The following is a 23,738-nucleotide window of genomic DNA, read 5'->3' as shown; positions in this document are numbered from 1 at the left end:
AAGGCAAGCATAAGGGCAGCAGCTCTCTCCTGCTGTTTACCCCTAGCACCTGGTATACTCCTTCCATACATGGAGGGTCTCTCAGCTGCTTGAAGCCATGGGTCAACAGGTGCATTGATCACACAATCACAGGTGCCTTCTGTGCAAAGCAGGAAGGCAAGGGAGGACGTGTCTGTAAACAAGTGGTGGGCGCGTGTTTCATCCCAATTACGTAGTTTGCCAATTGATCTCCCCATTATTCACTGTGCAATACAGTCGTACCTTGGCTCTCAAACAGAATCCGTTCCAAAAGTCTGTTTCGATTTCCAAAAACGCTCAAAAACCAAGGCGCGGCTTCCAGTTGGCTGCGGGAGCTTCCTGCACTCAATCAGAAGCCCCGTCGGACGTTCGGGTTCCAAAGAACGTTCGCAAACCGGAACATTCATTTCCGGGTTTGCGGCATTCGGGAGCCAAAACGTTTGAGAACTAAGCTGTTTGGAAACTAAGGTATGGCTGTATTCACAAGAAATACACGCAGCAGATGCATCTGCCATCGCAAATCTGCTTAGCTGCTTTAAGTTAAATGCATGTTCTTTTCAAAAAGTCAGTCTGCTTCTTTTTGTGCTGATCATTTTTGAGAGGTGCATATTGTGTTATAAGCTGCGTGTTAAATTTGTGAGAGGCTCTGAAATTTGTTTGCGTGTTGTTTCTAACCTACTCTTACCATGGCAGATTGGTCAGAAATAGTGGCTGAATCATTGCTGCTTAGGAGTTTGCAGTCTGAGAGTTGATTTGCATTTACATGTTGCATCATTTGATTAATGAAATTCCAAGTGGTAACTTGCACTTGTGAGTTGTCACCACAGATATATGATGTCTCTGGTAATACCTAGGATTGATGAATTGACAGATAAAATTGGGGGGTGGGAAATAAGTATCTAAGACGACACATCTTTTTGAAGTCAAAAGAACCAGGTCAAAGATGAAATTGTTTTGTAGCAAACAGGACTCCTTTTGTCAAAAGATCTTTCTTCTCCCAAATATACTGTGTGGACTTGAGATGCTCTGAATTTTAAAGAACTGATTTTGTTTTGTTTCATCAGTTTTATATTATTGTTCAGATTATTCATATGATGCATTTTGTTTTCTAAAAAAGAAAAATGTTCTTTGGGGGGGACTTACTTTAAATAAAACAGTGTAAGTTCAAATGCACAGCTGACAATAACAGACGATTCTCGCCTTATTTCTTGCATAATGTGTTGCTTCTCGTAAGGATAGTCTTATAAAACTGGAAGAACCTGGCAACTAAGCATACACTTCTCTTTCTTCACATGATAATAAGGCATCTTTGCAAATAATTTGCCAAATGTTACTAGTCCACAATTTGTTGAAAAGAAAATTATGATGCCTTTCGCTGAAGTCAGTTGACTTTTTCATCTGACATCAATTGAACAGAAATCGAAGTTACATGCATGTATGCATGAAACTGATCCAAGGTGTGCTTATATTTTGGGAGGCCTTTTTAATTCATTAAACAGATCATTCAGAATTCAAGCAAAGCTCTGGGGTTCTCTAAGCAGCTTTTCTTAATGTTCTTTGAGACTTGCATATAACTTTTGAATTCCTTTCATGCAGTGCTCACGTGTCGCAAGTCAGCAGCAGCACCAGCAACAGCAGCCTCCCTCCTACTGGAGAGTAAGTGTCTGCTTTTATGTCTTCTTTGGTTCTGAATTGTTCTTGTTACATGTGTGCGCGTGTGTTTTGTTGACTCTGCAAAAGCTCAAGGAAAGTATCCTTGATAAAGTTTGCTAGCTCAGGCTGTTGTCCTGTAGGTATGGACATCTGTCACAGATGCTTTAGTTGACATCCTTACCTTTGAGGAGGCCGGACTGGATGATCCTCAGGGTCCCGTCCAACGCTACGATTCTGTGATTCTATACAGTAATGTCATTTGAGACACTTTGATTAAAACATTTTGTGGGTCTTCCTGTGCTTTGGAAGAATTTTGTGCAAGGTTGGGCAGAGTGGTCTACTGATGGACCACTAATAAATTTCTGGTGGACTACCTCCTGCCTGCTGGGTTGCAAGGCTTCTGGTAAAGAATTCTAGACCAAATGTAATGTATTCCTATCCCTCAGTTTAGGGTAAAATCAATCCAGCAGGATTGTGTACTTGAGCAAGGCTGCATTCTTAGGATCACTTAAAGCAATGTATATAATAATAATAATAATAATAATTTATTATTTGTACCCCGCCCATCTGGCTGGGTTTCCCCAGCCACTCTGGGCGGCTTCCACAGAAACCAAAAAAACATTAAAATATCATACATTAAAAGCTTCCCTGAATAGGGCCGCCTTAAGATGTTTTCTGAATGTCAGGTAGTTTTCCATCACCTTGACATCCTTAGCTGTTACAGAAATCTCAAATATGCACCCTTGCTTGTACATACTGTTTGTAGTGTTTGCTACTTCAACAAAGTTTGCTGCCTCATATGCCTTCAGGTTATGCCCTGGATTGCAGTAGCAGAATTTTTCCTTCTAAGTTCTGCTAGAAGAGGTTCTTCTTGATAAATCTACACGTGAGATTTTACCCTCGTTTTTGGAGCTCCATCATTCTTAACATTCTTCTGCTTTCTTGCATATTTGTTTCTTGGTTTTACAGATACTTAGAAAAGACAATCCGGTCAGCAGTTGAGCAACATCTTTTTGATGTTCATGGATCCGGCGGTCAAAGCTCTGAAGAATCCGAGTCGGGAACATCATCCACGTCCTCAAACGTGTCTGCCCGGCAGCGACGGAGGCATCATAAAGAACAGGATGAAGCCCGAAGGAACAGAGATATGTACGATTGCAATTTCTTTTTTTTTTTTTTTATAATAATTTTTATTACATTTTTTACAGAAATAACAGAACAATCAAAAAACAAAAAGAAAAGATAAGAAAAAAGGAAATAAAAAAGAAAAGAAACACGACCACTTCAATGACTTATTTCAAATTTCCATTGGACTTCCCCCGTCCCCCGCACAATGCATTCTTAACAATAAATTTATCAGCAAATTATACCCTTATTTCGTGTATTTCTTTGTATTTTCAATTGCAGTTTAGATTTAAATCTCTTGATCACCATATACTCTAAAAATATACCATAATATCGTTTTTACCCATTTAAATCTTGGTTCTTTCATAAATCTTATCAAATTTCATAAATATTCAAGTTTCGTTACTGGAGCTAAGTTCCCAATCATACGACATCTTATGTTTCATATAACTTATAATACTTTTGCAAATAGTCTTTAAATTTTTTCCAGTCCTCCTCCATTGCTTCTTCTCCCAAGTCCCGGATCCTTACAGTCATCTCGGCTAGTTCCATGTAGTTCATCAATTGCGAGTGCCAGTCCTCCAGTGTGGGCAAATCTTGGGTCTTCCAGTGCTTGGCGATAAGAATTCTTGCTGCTGTTGTAGCGTACATAAAAAAGGTTCTATCCTTTTTAAACACCTTCTGGCCGACAATGCCCAGAAGGAAGGCCTCTGGTTTCTTGGGAAAGGTGTACTTAAACACCTTTTTTAACTCATTGTAGATCATTTCCCAGAAGGCCTTCAGTCTTGGGCAAGTCCACCAGAGGTGAAAGAATGTCCCCTCAGCTTCCTTACATTTCCAACATTTGTTATCGGACAAATGGTAAATCTTAGCTAGCTTAACCGGGGTCATGTACCACCTGTATACCATCTTCATAATGTTTTCTTTCAAAGCATTACATGCAGTAAATTTCATACCGGTGGTCCATAACCTTTCCCAGTCTTCAGACATAATATTATAACCAATGTCCTGGGCCCATTTTATCATTGCTGATTTAACTGTCTCATCCTGAGTGTTCCATTTCAGCAGCAAGTTATACATTCTCGATAATAACTTGGTCTTTGGTTCAAGCAATTCTGTCTCAAGTTTCGATTTTTCCACCTGGAAACCTGTTTTTTTGTCTAACTTAAAAACCTCATTAATTTGGGCATAATGCAGCCAATTTTGCACCTTATCCTTTAATTTTTCAAAGCTCTGCAGTCTCCAATTACCTCCAATATTTTCTATTATTTCCCAATATTTCGGCCAATATGCCTCCATATTGGTTGTTTTCCGAGCTTTGGCCTCTATTGGTGAAATCCACCTCGGAGTTTTACTCTCCAATAAGTCTTTATATTTTTTCCAGACCATATATATTGCTTTTCTGACAATATGGTTTTTAAACATTCCATATGATTTACCCTTGTCATACCACAAATACGCATGCCAACCTAACGAATTGTTAAAGCCTTCCAGATCTAGGACATCAGTGTTTTCTAGTAAGATCCAATCTTTCATCCAGCAGAAGGCCGCCGCTTCATAATATAACCTTAAGTCCGGCAGGGCAAACCCCCCTCTCTCTTTTGCATCAGTTAGTATTTTGAACTTTATTCGGGGCTTTTTGCCCTGCCAGACAAACCTAGAAATATCCTTCTGCCACTTTCCAAAGCATTCCACTCTGTCCACAATCTGCAGGGCCTGAAACAAAAACAACATCTTTGGCAAAACGTTCATCTTTATAGCTGCAATTCGGCCTAACAAGGATAATTTCAGTCTTGACCAAATTTCTAAATCTTTTTTAACTTCTAGCCAACATTTCTCATAATTATCTTTAAATAAATTCAAATTCTTAGAAGACAAATTCACCCCCAGGTATTTCACTTTTTTAACAATGTTTAGTTCTGTCTCTTTCTGAAACCCTTCTGTTTCCATAGCCGTCAGATTTTTCCCTAACACCTTAGTTTTTTGCTTGTTCAGCTTAAAACCCGCCACCCGACCAAATTTCTGGATCAGATCCAAAACTCTTTTTGTACTGGGTTCTGGCTCCTGTAGTGTTAAAACCAGATCATCTGCAAATGCTTTCAGTTTATATTGTTTCGCTCCGACCCGTATTCCTTGTACCTGCCGATCCTCCCTTATCATGTTCAGCAAAACCTCCAGGACCGAAATAAACAGTAAAGGGGATAGGGGGCACCCCTGGCGTGTTCCTTTTTCAATATGGAGTTCTTCTGTCACCACATTATTCACTATCAACTTAGCTTTTTGTTCAGAATAGATTGCCTCTATTCCATTCTCAAACCCCCTTCCCACTCCCATCCCTTCCAAGTTTTTCTTCATAAATTTCCAAGAAATATTGTCAAAGGCCTTCTCCGCATCAATAAAAATTAACACTGCTTTGGTGTTAATATTTGTTTGTAAAAGTTCCAGAATATCGATAATATTCCTAGTGTTATCAAACAAATGTCTACCTGGGAGAAAGCCTGCTTGGTCCTTATGGATTACTTCATTTAATACTTTTTTAAATCTGTTAGCCAAAACATCCGCAAATATTTTGTAATCCACGTTTAGGAGTGAGATGGGGCGGTAGTTCTTAAGTTGAGTCTTTTCAGTTTCCACTTTAGGTATCAGTGTGATGAATGCTTCTTTCCACGTATCTGGTGCCTTTCCTCCCCCCATAATCTGGTTGCAAACCTCCTCTAATGGTTGTATCAAATAGTCTTTTAACGTCCTATAATACTTGGAGGTGAGTCCATCCGGTCCTGGAGATTTTCCCAACTGCATGTTCTGAATGGCATCCTCAATTTCCTGCTGTGTTATTTTGCAATTCAAGATTGATCTCTTCTCTTGAGATAGTTCTGAGAGGCCATTTTCTTTCAAAAATTGTTCTATCTCGGCTACATCCTCGGATCCTTGTGTGTATAGTTTTTTAAAATATTTCTGGAAGCACTTTCTAATTTCTCCGGGTTTCTGGATGTTCTTTCCTTCAACTTCTAGATTGGTAACATAATTTAATTTTTGTCTTTTTTTCAACTGCCAAGCTAGCAGTTTCCCACATTTATTTGCCGACTCAAATGATCTTTGTTTCATTTGTTTAATTCTCCATTCCACTTCTTGGTTAATCAGTTGCGCATATTGTGACTGGTGGAATTTAATTTCTCTTAGAGTCTCTTTTGATTTTGGATTCAATCTTAATTTTTTCTCACCGTCTCTTATCTTCTCCAATATCTTGTCTTTTTTACCATTCCAGAGTTTTTTCTTAATCGTATTCTGTTGTATCAGAAACCCTCTCATGACAGCTTTACTCGCGTCCCAGATTGTTCTTTTTTCCACCGAGGTATTTAAGTTGATTTCAAAATAGTCCTTTAAAGCTTTTTGGGCCTTCTTTACAATCTCTTGATCTCTTAACAGGTTGTCATTCATTTTCCATCTGAAGGAATCGGCAGTAGTAAATCTCATTTCCATTTTCAAAGCGTTATGGTCGGAGCAAGTCTTTGGGCAGATTTCTATTTTTGTAGTCTTAGGTGCCAGCCCTCTAGTTGTCCAAATTTGGTCGATTCTTGTCCATGACAGGTGGGCTTCAGAAAAGAAAGTTCCTTCTTTACCTAGGGGGTTTCTCGTCCTCCATAGATCGATTAAATCCATATTGTCAGTTAGTTCAAAAAAAGTTTTTGGTAGTCTTCCATCTTTAGTCAAGTTCTGATTCTGTGACTTATCCATCAAAGTAGAGACAACCCCATTCATATCTCCCATCATAATGATGTTGGAATAGTCCAGATAGTCCAATAATGTCTCATGCAGCTTCTTATAAAATTCTGATTTCCCCTCATTTGGTGCATAAATTCCCAATATCAAAACTTTTTCTCCTTGGGTCGAAATTTCAATAGCCAGGATTCTTCCTTGTTCATCTTTAAACAAAAATTTTGGTGAAAGATTCTCTTTGGCGTAAATCACCACGCCTCTCTTCTTTACTCTGTCTGATGAGATAAATTCTTGGCCTAATCTTTTATTTGTTAACACCTTCCTGTGTAGCCTGGTCACATGTGTTTCTTGCAAACAAATTATATCCAGATTCTCTTTCTTTAAAATATGGAAGATCCTTTTGCGTTTTTCAGGGGAATTCGCGCCATTAATGTTCCAACTATACAGCTGCAGAGACATATTGTGTCAATCTGTTGTTACTCTTGTTGGGTGTCTTCTTTCTTGTCCGAATCCGAGGGTGGTAACTCTTTTCCTAACTCTGGTGGTGGCCAAATAGCTGCCGCTCCTTTCTGTAAGTCTTCTCCGTGATCGTGTAGAAACTTCTGGCTATCCTCTTTCGTTTTGATTTTTATCTTCTTTCCTTTGTATTTAAACGAAAGACCTTGTGGAAACTCCCACCTGTAAGGTATTCCGTTACCTCTCAAAAGTCCAGCTAGGTCCGTATAGTTAGCTCTTAGATCCAGTAATTGTTTAGGAATATCCTTGTAAATTTGTGCTCTTCTGTCTTGGATCACAAGTGCTTTGTTAAAATGTAAGTCAAGTAGCTTGTCTCTCTCCTGTTTAGTCCTTAAAATAATCAAGCAGTCTCTAGGCCTGTCCTTCCCGGCAACTCTTCCCAATCTAAATGCAGTCGTTATTTTGAAGTCTGTGTCTTGATTTATACCCCAGAATTTGGAAAATTCTGCCGTTAAGAAGCCAATCAAATCCTCTTTCTCAATCTCTGGGATAGAGCGTAATCTCAAATTATTTTCCCTGTTTCGCAATTCCGCCAAAGACAGGTAGGCCTGCTGGTCCGTAATATGTTTGTGGAGCGGCCTTACCTCTCCTTTCAGTTCCTCCACTCCTTTGGCTGCAGCCTCTGCTTTCCCAATCGCAGCCTCCGCCAATTTTCGATTTTCAGATGTTACGTCGTTTAGATTACCAATATCTTGTGAGTGCTTAGCCACCTGTTCTGAAAGTTTGGTAATTGAGGATGTGGCTAAGTCAATTTTTGCAGTTTGATCATCCACTTTTTTATTCAAAATTGCGAATTGTTGTAGCATTTCCTCTAGCAAAGTGTTAGATCCTCCAGATGCCATATCCTCGCCTGTTAATTGTTCAGCTTCTTCAGCTGGAGTTATTGGCGAGGGTGCAGTCTGTAAAACAGCAGGGACCGAAGATCTACGTCCCTGAGAAAACAGGGTTGTTTGTGTCAATTTGCCTTTCCCTGCCTTCGACGCAGCTCTTGTTTTCACTCTGTCACTCATTCCACACCTGTCTTTGGATTCAAGGTCAAACTGTCAAAAGTTTCATGGGAAAGACAGGCCTTGGAGTAAACAGCCAAACCACAGAGAGACAAAGCAAAGTTGGTTCCCAGAAAGTTGTAAATCCCAAACTCCACTAGAGGGAGTGATGTTACAGTTCAGGAAAGAAGAAACAAAGTTTCAGTCGCCATTAAAGTTCCTTCAGTTAAGTAAATTAACAATAATCCTTGGAAAAGACCTTTTCCCTCAGGCAGAGCTCTCACAATGTTGCCACAAGTTTCTTAAAAGGTGCAAAGTACAGTTGTTTAATTGTATCCAACAGTAATGCCTCTAAATATCCATTTCAGGTTGTAAATGTATCCGCAAAGTAGCCTTTTGTCCCGCTGCAAGTCCGGGGACTGGGGGTTTTAAAGTCTTTAAAGTTTTTAAAGGTCTAGCAGAGGAGAAAGTCCCCAGATAAGGTACAGAAAATAACAAGAAAATAAGAGTAACTTGCCTCCTTCAATTTCCGACTTCTCTAGACGTATGATGTCTTTCACTTTAAAACCTCTCTGTGCTGCTTCCAGCTTGTCAGATCTTTGCCTTTGATCACTAAGCATCGTCGGGAGACGGACTTCCTTTTTCTCGTCTCCCGCTTTCAGCCGAATTCATAAATTTGTAATCCAATTTTGAGTAAGTCTTACTCACGAGTAGTTGATTTGTAATCCAATGTAGAAGGAAGAAAGGTCGGCGCTCATCAGTAACAGCCGCGCGGCTTCACTCCCGCAGAAAGAGCGATGAATCCACAGCACCGCTTCCCCTCCGCGCTTCCGGAACCCCTTACGGGGTCCCTTCTTCGTTTCGGGGGTCGCTCTTGGTGCCCGCCGGATCCCACGGCCACGAGCTCACTCTGCTCGTGGTTTTTCTTAGTGGGTCGTCGCTTTGCCGCAGCGAACGACCCTTTCCTGCGGAGCCCCTCTTCGCAGCGCAAAGAGGACCGCCATTACTTGCTTCGCGCCGCCTCCGGAAGTCGTACGATTGCAATTTCTGCCTCTCTATGTGTTCAGCCTGAAATCTGTAGCGTGTACTAGTACACAGTATTGGTTTAGATGGGTCAGGGAACTGCCGCGATAGAGAGCAGCTTCAAAGAGCATTAAAAGTGATGTTCTGCCTTGTTGCTGTCACAGTGCATAGCTGATGGAAACATTTCCACCCCCCTCCCTTTACGTTTTTGGGAGAAATGTAGCATCAATTTCCGCAAGTAAAAAATTAATGGAAAACCACCACCACCAAAACGTTTCCTTTTATAAAGGTGAACCCAAAATGTAAGCCCTCTTGCAAAACAGGGGTGTTTCCCAATCCCAAGAGTGTCTTAATGTTTCTCCCTGTACTAGTAGCCATGCTGAGATGCTTCTCAAGTAAGTAGGTCAGAGATGGGCTAGTGTACAGGCGTACGTGTTTAGCGGCATATAGCACTGCGGTTGGGTGTCGTCGTCCCCAACCTCTGTGCAGCCTTCCTATTGAATTGCAGATCTGCCTTTTTGCTTGTCTTCCAGCCTCTCAAGTCCTTTCATTTGCACACCGACCGACTATAAACTTATGAAGGAAACCTTAGCTGAGCGGCATCTGAAAATTGATCCGTTTATAGCATGACCTTTTTTTAAAAAAATATTTTTTAAAAAATCCATTGTGGTGAACTGTAAAAAGCCAGAATTTCTGCAGAGCTTATTCTTTTGGTTTTGTGAACTCTTCGCAAGATTGACCACAGACCTTAAGCAGAACGTCAGAAGTGGCACCACGTTGAGATGTTCAGGTTTAGAATGTTGGGTAGTAAGCAAGAAGCCCTGCTTTGGGGTACTTGGAATCATGATCAGGAAATACATTGATGAAAAACCTCTGTACAAATTGGGCATGATAGATTCCCAGATAAACTTCTATCCTTTCTGTTCAGCAACAACATACCAACCTAGTTTACACGACACCATAAGCCAAGACCAAGTGAATATGCAGGCTCCCAAAGAGATGGATAGATAGATAGATTGAACTCCTTGCTCGCTTCTTCAGAGCCAGCCATCATTCAGTCTAGGCTGATGTGCTAACACTGCAGACATCAAGCTGCGTCCTGGTGAGCCCCCAAAAGGATTGGCAGGGAGAAAAAAGAGCCCTGCAGAGTTCTCCTAATCCCTTAGCTGTGGGGATAGTTGCGTCTGCTACATCAGGCCCTATGTAGACATTGGTCCAGTTCACATGTAATGTTAAACCACTAGGAAAACCATCATGATGTCCTCCAGAGGGGGATGGACTCCTGTCAGCCCCAGCCAGCAAGTCTAGTGGTCACAGATGATGGGAGCTGTCATCCACAATAACTAGAGGCTGTGATGTTGGCTGCTCTTCTTCTTAACCATGGTTTAGCATTGCATGTGACTCTGGCCACTCGGTCACATTGCCAGTGATCGCAGATAATGTTAAACCTGGTGGGAAAACTGGACAGAAGGGGAAAATGTGAACCTGCATCTTTCAGCTCAGTTGGTTAAGAGCGTGGTGCTGATAATGCCAAGGTTGCAGGTTTGATTCCTGTATGGGACAGCTGCTTATCCCTTCATTGAAGGGGGTTGGACTAGATGATCCTCAGGGTCCCTTCCAACTCTACAGTTATCCGATTCTTTGCTCATCCCTGCCTAAAAGAAGAAGTCTACGTTAGGGTGTTTTCTTTGGCCTTTCTTCTGCTGTGTCTCCTGGTCAAATGTGAGACTGAAGCAACGTGGTTATACTCACTTCTTGAACATGCATACAGCTTGGCAGAAACACCTGCTGTGCTGTCTGTGTTCCAAGTCTGCTTTCCCGTTTACGGAAAACTAATGCACTTTTAATTGCTAATAGGCACGAAACATTTTGTCCTATGAAATAACTGACAGGCATAGAATTGGTCCAGTTTACCTACTTCTTTTTTATTGGAGGGCGGAGGTCCCAGCAATTAAAAACCAAGAGGATTTGCAGCTAAGTTTTTAATGAATGTTGTAGCTGAATTGCATGTTTAATGTGTGGATATGTATTGCATCTGATTATGTAATAGATTATGTTTCAAAGTAATAATCTGTACAAATTGGAAACAAGCTTGTGAAGGAAATTCCAATAAAACAAATCCCTTGTTTTTTGCTTTGCAGAAAATTGTGGTAAAATAATGCAAATCTGGGTATCAAGTGTACAGTTATTTGAATAGAGCAATTTTTAAAAAGTGGGGGAGATGGGAGCTTCTCCAAATTCTGAAGTTTTATTTTCCATCCATTCCTCTTAATCAAGGTGGTCTGTACCAGAACATTAAAGAAATTAATACGGGCCAGCATGTACTGTGTTTGTTGCAATGGATTTCTCTTTCATTGGCAATTATAGGGCAGACTTGTTTGCCCTTCTCATTGATCTACCCCAGGGAAGTTTACAAATTTTACTATTAACTTATTTTTATTTATTTTTACTGTTCGTATTTTCATGTATATCTTACTCTCTGGAGCTCAAGTAAGTTTCCCATCAAGGCACTGACCAGGGTCAGATCTGCTTAGCTTCAGGTGGGTTACTATGCCATGTGCCTTCAAACCCATCCTCTGGGGCCACTAGAGATAGACTTGTCACTACCTATGGGCAAATGTCATTTAGTGAAGACTTGGGAAACTTATAAACAAGCCTAGAGCGCAGAAATTTTTCCAGAGCTGTGCAAATTCAGGGCAACACCTTGGTGTGCTTTCATGAACACTCTGAGGCAGATTGGTCTTTAAAAAAATATTTTTATTGATAAATTTCAAGTATACATTTCCATCATTAAATACCGTATTTTTTGCTCTATAAGACTCACTTTTTTCCTCCTAAAAACTAAGGGGAAATGTGTGTGCGTCTTATGGAGCGAATGCAGGCTGCGCAGCTATCCCAGAAGCCAGAACAGCAAGAGTGATTGCTGCTTTCTCTGCGCAGCGATCCTTCTTGCTGTTCTGGCTTCTGAGATTCAGAATATTTTTTTTCTTGTTTTACTCCTCCAAAAACTAGGTGCGTCTTGTGGTCTGGTGCGTCTTATAGAGTGAAAAATACGGTATCCACCATTTGTAATCATACATATTCATTGACTTCCCTCCTTCCCCTTCCTTGGCTCTTTAAATTTTCCCGTAATTCCTGCATATTCTAAGAACATCTGAAGCAGATTGGTAACCCTGCAATGTCTTTCTTCAGGGAGGTGATCAATAAGGAGAATATTCCTTCTGGATTTGGCAGCATTGAAGAGTGTATGCTGACTGCTCAAGAAGTAGAAAAACTGCAAGAGGCCGGCTCCGGATATATCGGAGAAAGGAGTAAACCAAAGCGACAGAAATCCAGCACCAAACTTTCTGAGCTTAATGACAACCAGGACAGTCCTCTGGTAAGCAGAGCTGTTAATGTCACTTCTGCTGTTTCCCTCTTTCTTATGAAATGGCTGCAAACTTTGAATTGTTATTGAGCCCTTGCTATTCTGGGTAATGGGTGGAGGAAGAGGAAAGGAGGAATGCAGACAGCTGAGGAAGCAACTTGGGTGTATGGTTGAAGAAAATAAACAAATAAATAATACCCTGCCCATCTGGCTGGGTTTCCCAGGTGTGGCCAACCAGCCCCTGAAATGTTAGGGGAAGACCACAGTGCTAAAGCAGCTGCTTTGCATTCAAAAAGTCCCAGGTTTATCGCTGGCCCCTCCCCAAGCAGGGCTTCTGTCTGAAATCCCAGAGAGCTGCTGTCAGTCAGTGTAGAAGATACATAGCTAAATGGACAAGTGGTCCAGCATAAGGCAGATTCTTGAGTTTCTATTCATAAGGCCATACCACACACAAGGAGGTTTTTTTTTTTATCTTGGCATGTGAATGAGTCCATTGTTTTGACTACCCCACACACCATAACTTCAGATCCTTTTGAGCTGGAAACATGATAAATATAGGTATCTATGACATTTGATTCAAGAATACTATTGATTGCCTCGGCATATGTTGGCAAATAGCAGGCGTCGGAGAAGAGGCTGGAGGGTGATCACAAGGCAGGATTATTAAGCTCTTTGCGGCTTGTTGCTTCTCTGCCACAGCTTGCTAGAAAATCCTTCTTTGACCTTTGCAGTGGAAGGTGGCTGTCCATAGTGACAAGGTGTGAACATTGCCAACACAAGACTGGCTCCTCTGTCTGCAGATTCAGGCGTCAGCTGTGCCCTGTATCCTATAGAAACCAAACTTTTCCATCAATGGATATACAAATAGGCAGTGTAATGTGTGGAAGCCCACCAATTTTTGAATGCTTGATATGTTGTAGTTTTGGAGTTATGGCAAACTTTTTTCTCTGGTTCTCTTCGGCTACATTGCCAAAACCCTCACTTACGCAGCTATGATTTGCACAAGGTGTTCTGCTTGGATCTTGAAATCCTTCTTCCTTTTTAAGCAAATGTATACATAATTCCAGTTGCCTTTCTTATGCCTTTGGATAAATGAGCAAGCAAAGGCAAGGCAATGAATGGTTTTAGGGCTGCCAAACTGGAATTGGAGAGCTTAAAAAAAATCATTTTCTTTCATTTGTAGCTTCTGCCATGGTGTTCATGTGGTTCCCAGATCATCCAGGCACCAACCAGACCCAAAAATGCTTAGCTACAGCAAGTTAAGGCATGGGCCTTTGGACCATGCCCTGAAATCATGTAGCTTGCAAATATTTCAGATGTGACTTGTGATTATTTCAAAGAAAAGACTTGCTCACTCACCTGGTGCAAAGGCCTAGGGTCTTCCCAGACTGGTATTGTATCGCAGGTGTCTTCTGCAACATGTTCTTTGCATAATAATATTGCATCGGTGCTGGGTTTATTCTGTTTTAGTTTGTTATGAGATGCTTCCCTGATGCTACCACATTATTGCTGTCCAGAGGGGGAATAGCACAATGAAAGAGTGGGTTGTGGGGAGAAATAAACCAGAATGGGATTTCAGCAGCAAGTTACAGGGTATGCACGGATTGGAATCAAGCGGTGTGTGATCACCCCAAAACATCTGCAGGTGCAAAGAGTGTTGAAAGCAAGAACATGTGTGACTGCCCCGATAGCATCATGAGGACAAATTAACAGAAAAGGGTGTCTGGAGGTGTCCCCAGAAAGGGACATGGGAAGGAAAAAGAGGGGGATGCAATAGTACTTATACAATCAAAGAGACAACCAAGTCAGGGTGCTTATGAGAGGTATGGAATGAGTGGCTAGTTCTTGCAAGGAAGAAAAAAAAGTGGGGTGAGAATGACCCAGAAATGGGGCCCCCATGGGGAGACAGTAGTCCAGTTTGAAAGATCACAGCTTGGTTTATTAAGACAACACACAAAAACAAGCCTTTGCACCCAGTTCAAATGAAACAGGAAACTGTGGCTTAATTAGGAGATTTCCTGGCTTAATTGAGTCTCACAGCAAAGGGAGGAGCCAAGGGGCTGCATATGGAAGCAAAAGGCCTCTGTGTATCTTACCTTAACAGGTTGAGATGTGATGGTTTGAATGTGGCCTGTTTGTTGTAGTGAGACTTGTGCAGAAGGGACTGTTTGGAAAGGTGAAGTATCATGAGTAAAGACTGTGGCTTTGTAGTCATAAGTAGCTATTTATATCTGATTTCATCTTTTGCTTTCCCATTAATTGCATCTCCCAAACCTTCCCATGGAAGAACCTTCATAGTAATTGACGTTTTGCTACTTATATCAAAGAGTTGTGTATGCTAAGCTCATTATTGCATGAAAGATGCTTTCAGCTACCACTTTAAAAATGGATGATCCATAGCAGTTTTCTTAATATTTGATGTTTTACAGGCAATGGAAACTTTTGGTTCCTTGAGACCAGTGGACAAAACAGGACCAGATGACATGGAAGTGTTTTCTGAAGACAGGTAACTTGGAAATTACTCAGGCCCAAGATTTCAGTGAATCCCAACACTAGAGAATCTCCTTATACTTTGAAACTAGTTGCACACAACCACTTTGAGAGCCCTGTAGTTCATCTTTTCTTGAACATAGAGATTTTAAAATTGCCTGCAGAATTCTGCAGCATTTTATGGATTTGAACTTGCCTTTATTAATCATTACCTTGCTGGTTGATTATTCATATTTTCCATTCAGGTCTCTAAAGAGTAGATGACTTGGTTTTGTAAGTTTTAAAGAGGATGAGTTAGTTTTTAAAGTACCGAACCTCAAAATATTTTCAGTCATCCTTTTAAAAGTGTAGCAATAGTGGTAATGGTCATTGGACTCATTCACACATTGCACAAAACCATAGTTAAAAACAAACTATGGTTTAATGTGAATGAACAGCATGCTGGCGCATACCGCTGTGAAGTACTTGCTCTGCTCCTTCTCTGATATTGCTGCTCATGAGTAGCCAGGAAACAAACTAGAGTCTTAACTTCTTTAGTTATCCAAATCTAGGCTCGTGGTTTGTTTTTCCCAAGCAAACCTTGAGCAATAAGCCAGGAACAAACCTTCATTACCAACTGTGGGGATTTTTAGGAGTACAGCAAGGCACAAGCCCAGGCTTGGACAACACATCAAATGAGTCTCTGGCCAGTTTTGTCCACAGCACAACGGGAATTGGAGAAAAGCAAAGTGATCATGCTGCTCATCCACATTTAAACTATGGTTTGTTTTTAATTATAGTTTAATGTGAAATGTGAACCAGGCCATTGTTTAAAATGCTGAGCTTGTTGCTAGCTTTCGTTATGATACACTTTTGAGCCAAACTATTTCTTCTCTTTTGCAGCAAAGACAATGAAAGTGACAGCGACTTGTTAAGGCATCCTCAGGTTAGTGTATTTATTTGTTGTGACGTATTTGATCCTTTGGCCAAAAAAACCAAAACGCAGCTCTTGGTTAGTGAAGAAGGCGCTTTAACCATGAATCCCAGTTTGGATTACTTGCTGATGAAACTTCTGTATGAAATTGCTTATCCTGTCTCCTTGGCTCACTACTTTACATATTGCTGTTTTTGTAAAATTGCAGCTTAAAATGTTGTAAGCTGCCCTGAGAGTGGTGCTCTTGCACCAGAAGGGCAGAATATATATGCTTAAGTAAATAAACGTAATTTGTTGTTCGGTCCTTAAGTCAGCTATTGGCAGTGGTGAGGTTTGCAACACGGATGGTGCTTTAAAAATGCTTCATTTCTTTGCCACTCTACTAGGTTAGGAAAGTTAGCATCCTAGTTTGTTGTGGAGTTTCATAAAGCACCTTGTCAGACGCTCCATGTGACCCATCAGCTCACAGTGGTGTGAGAGCAATTTGTGTTCCTTGCTTCGCTTCTATGAAGTGGATGTTTTTTTCCTATATGTTTCCCCCCCCCCCCCAATCCTGGAGGATTTTGCCCTCCCCTCCTTAATACTTTCTTCCCCAGAATTGAAAATCTGTTCCTTCCCTTTGGGGTTTAGGGATTAAGAGAGGGCAGCCGCACATTCACGAGAACTCTTTGTTCCCTGTCGGTTCCGTTTCGCCTTTCTTATTGTGATCGCTCCTTCTTGTAGGCTTATATTTCTGCCTAGAAAGCAAGGGGACATGGGTGGTTTTTGAATAGGGTTAGTAAAGTTTCGTCCTTGTTCAAGGAAAATTGCACGTTCGGTTCAGTGTAAGGAGGAAGAGAATTACAGCTGGATGTCCCCAGTGCTTAAAGAGAATGAAAAAGCGTTCGGTGCCGACATAACCCATATTCTGTGCCTGGCATAAATTATGCAAATTGGCATGAATTGTTCTACATAACTTTATAAGTCCATGGAGAGGGGCAGAGAATCATGCAGAGTTCTACAGATCTGCCCTCTAGTCCCTGCGAGATCTTCTCTGGGTTTAGTCATTTTGCCAGGCTCACTTTTGTAGTCTAAGGATTAGATGCTTCACTTAAAAAGGGGGGGGGAGAATATGCTGATATTTTCAGAAAGCTAGATTCTCTGGGTGGAATTCAGAACCATTCTAAGGAGATTGTCACCCGTTTCACTGCCATGCTGAATTCTATTTATTCTCCCAATCCTCTGGAATGGCTTGGAATCAAAGAGTCATAATCTAGTCCAGCCCTCTACAATGCGGGAATATGCAGCTGTCCCTTCGGGGATCAAACCTGCAACCTTGGCATTATCAGCACCACACTCTAACCAACTGAGTTGAAAGATGCAGGCTCACATTATCCCCTTCTGTCCTTGTCCAGTTTTCCCACGATGCCTCTATTCAGGTTTAACATTATTATCTGCGATCACTGGCAACATGACCTAGTGGCCACAGTCACATGCAATGCTAAACCATGGTTAAGAAGAAGAGCAGCCAATATGGCAGCCTCTATTGTGGACGACAGCTCCCATCATCTTTGACCACTAGTCTTGCTGGCTGGGGCTGCAACCTTGGCGTTCTTAGCACCACGTTCTAACTCTTTGAGGACGGTTGTTGTTGTTTTTTAGCAAAAGTGTGTCTGCACTGGCATCCACTAGCAGAACACCATTAGTTGAATCTGGCCCCCTGGCTTGTATTCAACTAAGCCCTACTCAGAATAGACCCACTGAAATGTCTGTTCGCTTCAGTGGCCCTACTCTAAGAAGGAGTAGGATTGAATACCAGTCTGTGCTTCAGCAGAATTGTGGTTTTCCCATTGTTGTTGTTGTTGTTTAGTCGTTTAGTCGTGTCCGACTCTTCGTGATGCCACGGACCAGAGCATGCCAGGCACTCCTGTCTTCCACTGCCTCCCGCAGTTTGGTCAGACTCATGCTGGTAGCTTCAAGAACACTGTCCAACCATCTCGTCCTCTGTCATCCCCTTCTCCTTGTCCCCTCCATCTTTCCCAACCTCAGGGTCTTTTCCAGGGAGTCTTCTCTTCTCATGAGGTGGCCAAAGTATTGGAGCCTCAGCTTCACGATCTGTCCTTCCAGTGAGCACTCAAGGCCGATCTCCTTAAGAATGGAGAGGTTTGATCTTCTTGCAGTCCATGGGACTCTCAAGAGTCTCCTCCAGCACCAGAATTCAAAAGCATCAATTCTTCGGTGTTCCCATAGAACCCTGAAAGTCAGAGTGTAAGAACTTCACTAGATCAGAACAAGGGACTTGCTTAGCCCAGCACTCTGTTCTCACTGCGGCAACCCAGATGCCTCTGTGAAGTCCACAAGCAGGGCAAGAGTGCAGTGGTCCTTCTGCTTCATTATGATAGGAACAGGACTAGCTAGTGTTGCTCAGCTTCTCTGTCTACCCACCCAGTATGAGGATAAGCTCACAGAGTGCCAGGGACTGTCTGTCCTTCACCAGGTTGTGCAACACAAGAAGTAAAATTGGTACCTGATGCCTTGCTGCTCTTTCTCCCCATCCCTTCCCCTAAATACGGCCTGTGCCACAGAGTGCCTGTGTGTAATTTTCCAAGTCCAGCTGCTGCCATGGTGCAATCAGGAGGGGGTTGTGCCATCGTGTCTCATACCAGGCAAAGAGGGCAAAGCAAATGCAGCTCAGCTCCGTGTTCTTGGACGATCCTTAACCCCAAGTAAACAGTTTCACAGATATAAATGTCAATGGCTGCCCAGGGGTCGCCTTTGCTTTAACGACCCTGAGAAAGTGCATTGCTAAATGAGTAAGCACATTTGCCTGTAAGTTTTTCAGGATCATCAGCAGCCATCCAGTGCAGTTCTAGATGAGGGGCCCAACCATGGCACTCCTTTTGTAACTACTCTGCTTTTCAAACGGTCCAGTGGAGGGGCTTCCCAGGAGTACTGGACTAGCAGCAGAGAGCAACAGATATTGGCGTTTATTTTCAGGGTTATTGAGAAACTAGCTACTAATCCAGTGTGGCTTATCTGTTGGGCTAAGGCTGGGAATAAAACCTCACGTGTCCGTAAAGTTCACTGGATGACCTTTCAGAAGTCACTATTTCTCAGACTGAGATCTCAGCACAGTGTAGAAAGTTCCCTCCTCCTACCTTATCCTCACAACCTAAAAACAGCAATATAAAAGTTCCCATCAGAACTTTTATGTTAGCGCACCTGAATTCAAGGACTTCGACACAGAACTCTCTAAACAAAACATTTTTGTTCCCTTAAAAAATGGGGCGCTGAACTTGTTTTTAAAAATTGGCTTATACAGAATCTAAAATTCTGTAAGTATTTTCATCACAGGAAAAGGCATAGCATTTGCCCAGAGATCGCATTATCCAGGTATTACGGGGTCAAGAAAATGTTTGCATTCTTTCAGAGTAGTTTTTGCATTCCACAGCCCTTCTAAGCCTGTTGCTTAGGGGGGCTTAGGAACATACCTCTGATAACAAACAACGTTATTCAGAGCAGAACAGGCTCCCTTTCCTTTTCTCTGCCCACCCTACCTTCAGATGAGGGCAGAGGGCAATGGGCAGCCAGGACTTGTAAATTTCCATAGTTGGACCTTGGAGTCCGGTCTGCTGGTGGTCACAGGATGCAACCTCTACACTCCTTACTTGTGTCTAAAGGTGCTGATGATTGTGTCCTCTCTGCCCTATTGGCCACTGAGCCCCAGGCCCTAGGCTTTTTATATGGGAAAAGGAATGAAAATAGATGTTTCCCAGTATTGTGATGCCTTTATATAAATCTGTGCTGTGCCTGTATATGGAATACTGTATACAGTTCTTGCCTCCCATTGCAATAAAAGAATACTGTAGACCAAGAAAGGGTGCAGGAAACAGCAAAGGGGGGTGGGGATCAGGAAGTAATACCTTCCATAGGATCAAAGAATGTGGGGATTTTACTTTAGAAAATAAATAGGATTGTGGAGGATATAATAAAGACTTATAAAGTTATAAGTGGGATTTGAGGGGGGAGTTCCAATGCAGAGTGCTCCTTGTCAGATTGCAAGCCCACCACAATCTACTCCATTCCAGGATGGTCTCTTCCAAGATACTCCATTCCCTTCCCTTCCATTCCATTCCCCCTCTTCCCACCCATTAGGTTCCTGTTTCCTACCCCCACAATCCAGTCAACATTCCATGGCCACTGAGGATGCTCAGCTCTCGCTGGACTCAATCACTTCCTTTTAGGTGACCCCAAGTCTGCTGCTCTAAATTCTTTGTGGTTGTATAACCTTGGGGTTTCCCCTAACCTGCTAACCCCCCCTTCTGTGTGTGGATGGTGCTATTTTGCTATGGAAGGACCCACACTTGAAGGAGGGTTTGTAGGATACCTGGTATAGAGAAAAGCAAGAGACGTATTATTTCTCCCTCTCTCCCATAACACTAGAACTTGCCGGTGTACCTCCGAATTGCAGCTGTTAGCCAGTGTGGGGGTTTGCTGTTGCCTTTGTGCACAGCTTCCAGGAAGCAGCTGGCTGCCTGTAGTTACAAACAGGATGCTGGCTAGATGGACCTTTGGTCTGATCCACAGTGCCTCTCCATAATGTTTGTTTTCATCTGGGATAGGACCGTTTCCGCTCACCTGCATTCTGTCTGCCATTACTGAAAATTCTGAGCTTATTTGGCTATCCATGATTGAGACTATCAATGTGCTGCTCTGCAGGTGTTACTGGACTCCAGCTCCAAACATCTCTCACCATTGGCCATCCTGATGGGACTCCAGAAATATCGGGGTGGGGGGTGGGAGTCCTTGTTGACTGTTTTTGATGTAAATCTTGGAAGCAGAATGCCTAATACAGTGGTACCTCTGGATGCGGACGGGATCCGTTCCGGAGCCCCGTTCACATCCTGAAGCGAACGCAATCCGTGTCTGCGCATGCGCAGGTTGCAATTCGCAGCTTCCATACATGTATGTGATGTCATTTTGAGCATATGCGCAAGCGGTGAAACCCGGAAGTAATGCATTCCGTTACTTCCGGGTCGCCACTGAGCACAACCCGAAAACGCTCAACCCAAAGCTACTTCAACCCGAGGTATGACTGTATGGGCACCATTTTTCTTAATTTGCATTATTTCCTCGGACCACAGAGTTTAGTTTCCTTTGCTTCAGACCCTTTGAAGCACTACAGTAAATGTGGGGAAATCTGCTTATACAGAATTTACAATTTGTTAAGTATTTTCATCGCAGGAAAAGGCGTAGAATTATCTCATTATCCATGTATTATTGCAATCCGTGTATTGCAAAAGGCTGAATCCCTTCTTTCAACCCCTTCCCACCATACTTCCTCTGCCTGCTCCCTGATCATATAGGTAGGACACAGGTAGGAGGGCGAGAGGCAGAATGAGACTTCCATTCCTTTCCCCTACTAGCCTTCACTTGTCTTCTTAGATGGTTTCATTTAAGTGCAGGATTAGTCAGGAGCAGGCTGGCTGCAACTTATTTCCGCCTTTTCCAGGCTTCTGCCTTATTCTTCCCTGTAGCTTATTCCAATCATATCCATATCGCCAGCCTTTCTTCCATGATGGATCCCAAGATGTCATGCATGGGATTCCCAAGGCACTCTCCCATCCAGCCACTGGCTAGGTATGGACCTTCAGCTAAGTGGCTTCATTGGCATCCAGACCATGCCCTGGGACCAGATGCATTCTAGGTTTGATTTGCATGTAGAGTGCTACCTTGGTTCTCAAACTTAATCCGTTCCGGAAGTCCGTTCCAAAACCAAAGCGTTCCAAAACTAAGGCGTGCTTTCCCATAGAAAGTAATGCAAAATGGATTGATGCGTTCCAGACTTTTTAAAACAACCCCTAAAACAGCAATTTAACATGAATTTTACTATCTATTGAGACCATTGATCCATAAAATGAAAGCAATAGAAAATGTACTGCAGTCACACAATCCATCAATCGGTAGCGGAACTGGGTTCTTCGCAGTCACAAAAACAAAAACAAAGAGCCACAAAAATGCAAATAAATAGCAAAAACAGACAGACCTCAGCGTAACACTCAAAACGCAAGTGTAGCACTCAAATTGGAAGTGTAACACTCAAAACAGAGCATGTTCGGCTTCTGAAAAAAGTTCACAAACTGGAACACTGCCGGGTTTGCAGTGTTTGGGTTCCAAGTTGTTTGAGTACCAAGGTACCGCTGTAGTCCTTGAAGTCCCAAGCTAGAATGAGTGAGCTAGTTAACTGTCAGGGAGTGGCCAATCTCATCTCTTATTTCTACCAGAGCTTGAGCTTATTTCCCCGTCAGCAGAGATATTTGACTTTCCTGACAATCCTCCCCGCCGATGCTGCAAATAGGTACATGACAGTGCTTGGATAGAAGCAGCCGTCAGAAGAAGCAAAAGTAAAAATAACATTTGTGGCAACAGCGAGCCGTCCATGTGCATTCGGAATGTGTCTGCAAATTCCCTGCATCTCCCTTGGGCTCTGAGCTGCCATTATTTTGCAGAAGGGCTTATGGATTATTCATTGCATTACGAGCCGCATGAATGAGCAAGTAGCTCACCGAGTGTAACCAACACTTAGCGGAGAAAGCACAGAAATCCACTTTCATCCCAAAGCCGTGCAGCCTGCTATGCAGTGTCAGAGGCAAAACATGGCAATGTGGACTATATTTTTTTTTTTAATGTCCCAAGCTGATGTGTGTGTTTTAACACCTGCTGTAAAGGAGGAATAGGTTGGTGCAGAAATGCACTTCAACCTGTAACATTATGGCTTGTTCTTCCTCCTTATGAACGTTCTGGTTCTGTTTACTTCTGGTTACTGGCAGAAAAATGTTCTGGATGTACACTCTCAGTTGATACGTCTCACTCACTATGTGGAGAGGAGGAGTCAGACTCCTGACACGGTTTTATTAAGTTACTTGGAAAGATCATTGGGAGTCTTAAGTTACAGTGCTGTGGTACAGCTTGTTTTATAGGGAAAGAGCATTAAGAATGTTCATTCCCACCCTGTGACAAACCCTGTTCCTGGAGTATTATTTTAGCCTTAAAATACTCCGTTCGTTAGGCAACAGGACGTGTTCTTGCAAATTGTGGATAAATACCTAGAATTGTCATTTTGACGTTAATTGTTGTTGTTGTTTAGTCGTTTAGTCGTGTCCGACTCTTCGTGACCCCATGGACCAGAGCACGCCAGGCACTTCTGTCCTCCACTGCCTCCCGCAGTTTGATCAAACTCATGCTGGTAGCTTCAAGAACACCATCCAACCATCTCATTCTCTGTCGTCCCCTTCTCCTTGTGCCCTCCATCTTTCCCAACATCAGGGTCTTTTCCAGGGAGTCTTCTCTTCTCATGAGGTGGCCAAAGTATTGGAGCCTCAGCTTCACGATCTGTCCTTCCAGTGAGCGCTCAGGGCTGATTTCCTTCAGAATGGAGAGGTTTGATCTTCTTGCAGTCCATGGGACTCTCAAGAGTCTCCTCCAGCACCATAATTCAAAAGCATCAATTCTTCGGCGATCAGCCTTCTTTATGGTCCAGCTCTCACTTCCATACATCACTACTGGGAAAACCATGGCTTTTACTATACGGACCTTTGTTGGCAAGGTGATGTCTCTGCTTTTTAAGATGTTGTCTAGGTTTGTCATCGCTTTCCTCCCAAGAAGCAGGCGTCTTTTAATTTCGTGGCTGCTGTCACCATCTGCACTGATCATGGAGCCCAAGAAAGTAAAATCTCTCACTGCCTCCATTTCTTCCCCTTCTATTTGCCAGGAGGTGATGGGCCCAGTGGCCATGATCTTCGTTTTTTTGATGTTGAGCTTCAGACCATATTTTGCGCTCTCCTCTTTCACCCTCATTAAAAGGTTCTTTAATTCCTCTTCACTTTCTGCCATCAAGGTTGTGTCATCTGCATATCTGAGGTTGTTGATATTTCTTCCGGCAATCTTAATT

The 23,738-nt window shown here is 42.5% G+C and overlaps 1 protein-coding gene across 4 annotated transcripts in view; it reads left to right on the top strand.

Annotated features, from left to right (window-relative positions):
• The window catches only part of FAM13A (family with sequence similarity 13 member A), a 158,204-nt gene that overhangs the window by 110,016 nt on the left and 24,450 nt on the right, over positions 1–23,738 (top strand). For all 4 annotated transcript variants that reach the window (XM_082236349.1, XM_082236348.1, XM_082236350.1 and 1 more), the window contains 5 exons: positions 1,615–1,674; positions 2,641–2,820; positions 12,231–12,417; positions 14,835–14,911; positions 15,778–15,820. In XM_082236349.1, coding sequence (XP_082092475.1) covers positions 1,615–1,674; positions 2,641–2,820; positions 12,231–12,417; positions 14,835–14,911; positions 15,778–15,820 — 547 coding nt within the window. The remainder of the gene's footprint in view (positions 1–1,614; positions 1,675–2,640; positions 2,821–12,230; positions 12,418–14,834; positions 14,912–15,777; positions 15,821–23,738) is intronic.

Source organism: Podarcis vaucheri (genome assembly GCF_965113315.1).
Source record: "Podarcis vaucheri genome assembly, chromosome: 9".
NCBI classification, from domain to species: domain Eukaryota; kingdom Metazoa; phylum Chordata; class Lepidosauria; order Squamata; family Lacertidae; genus Podarcis; species Podarcis vaucheri.
The sequence above is the reverse complement of the archived record's forward strand: the minus strand, read 5'-3'. Positions and strand labels throughout refer to the sequence as shown.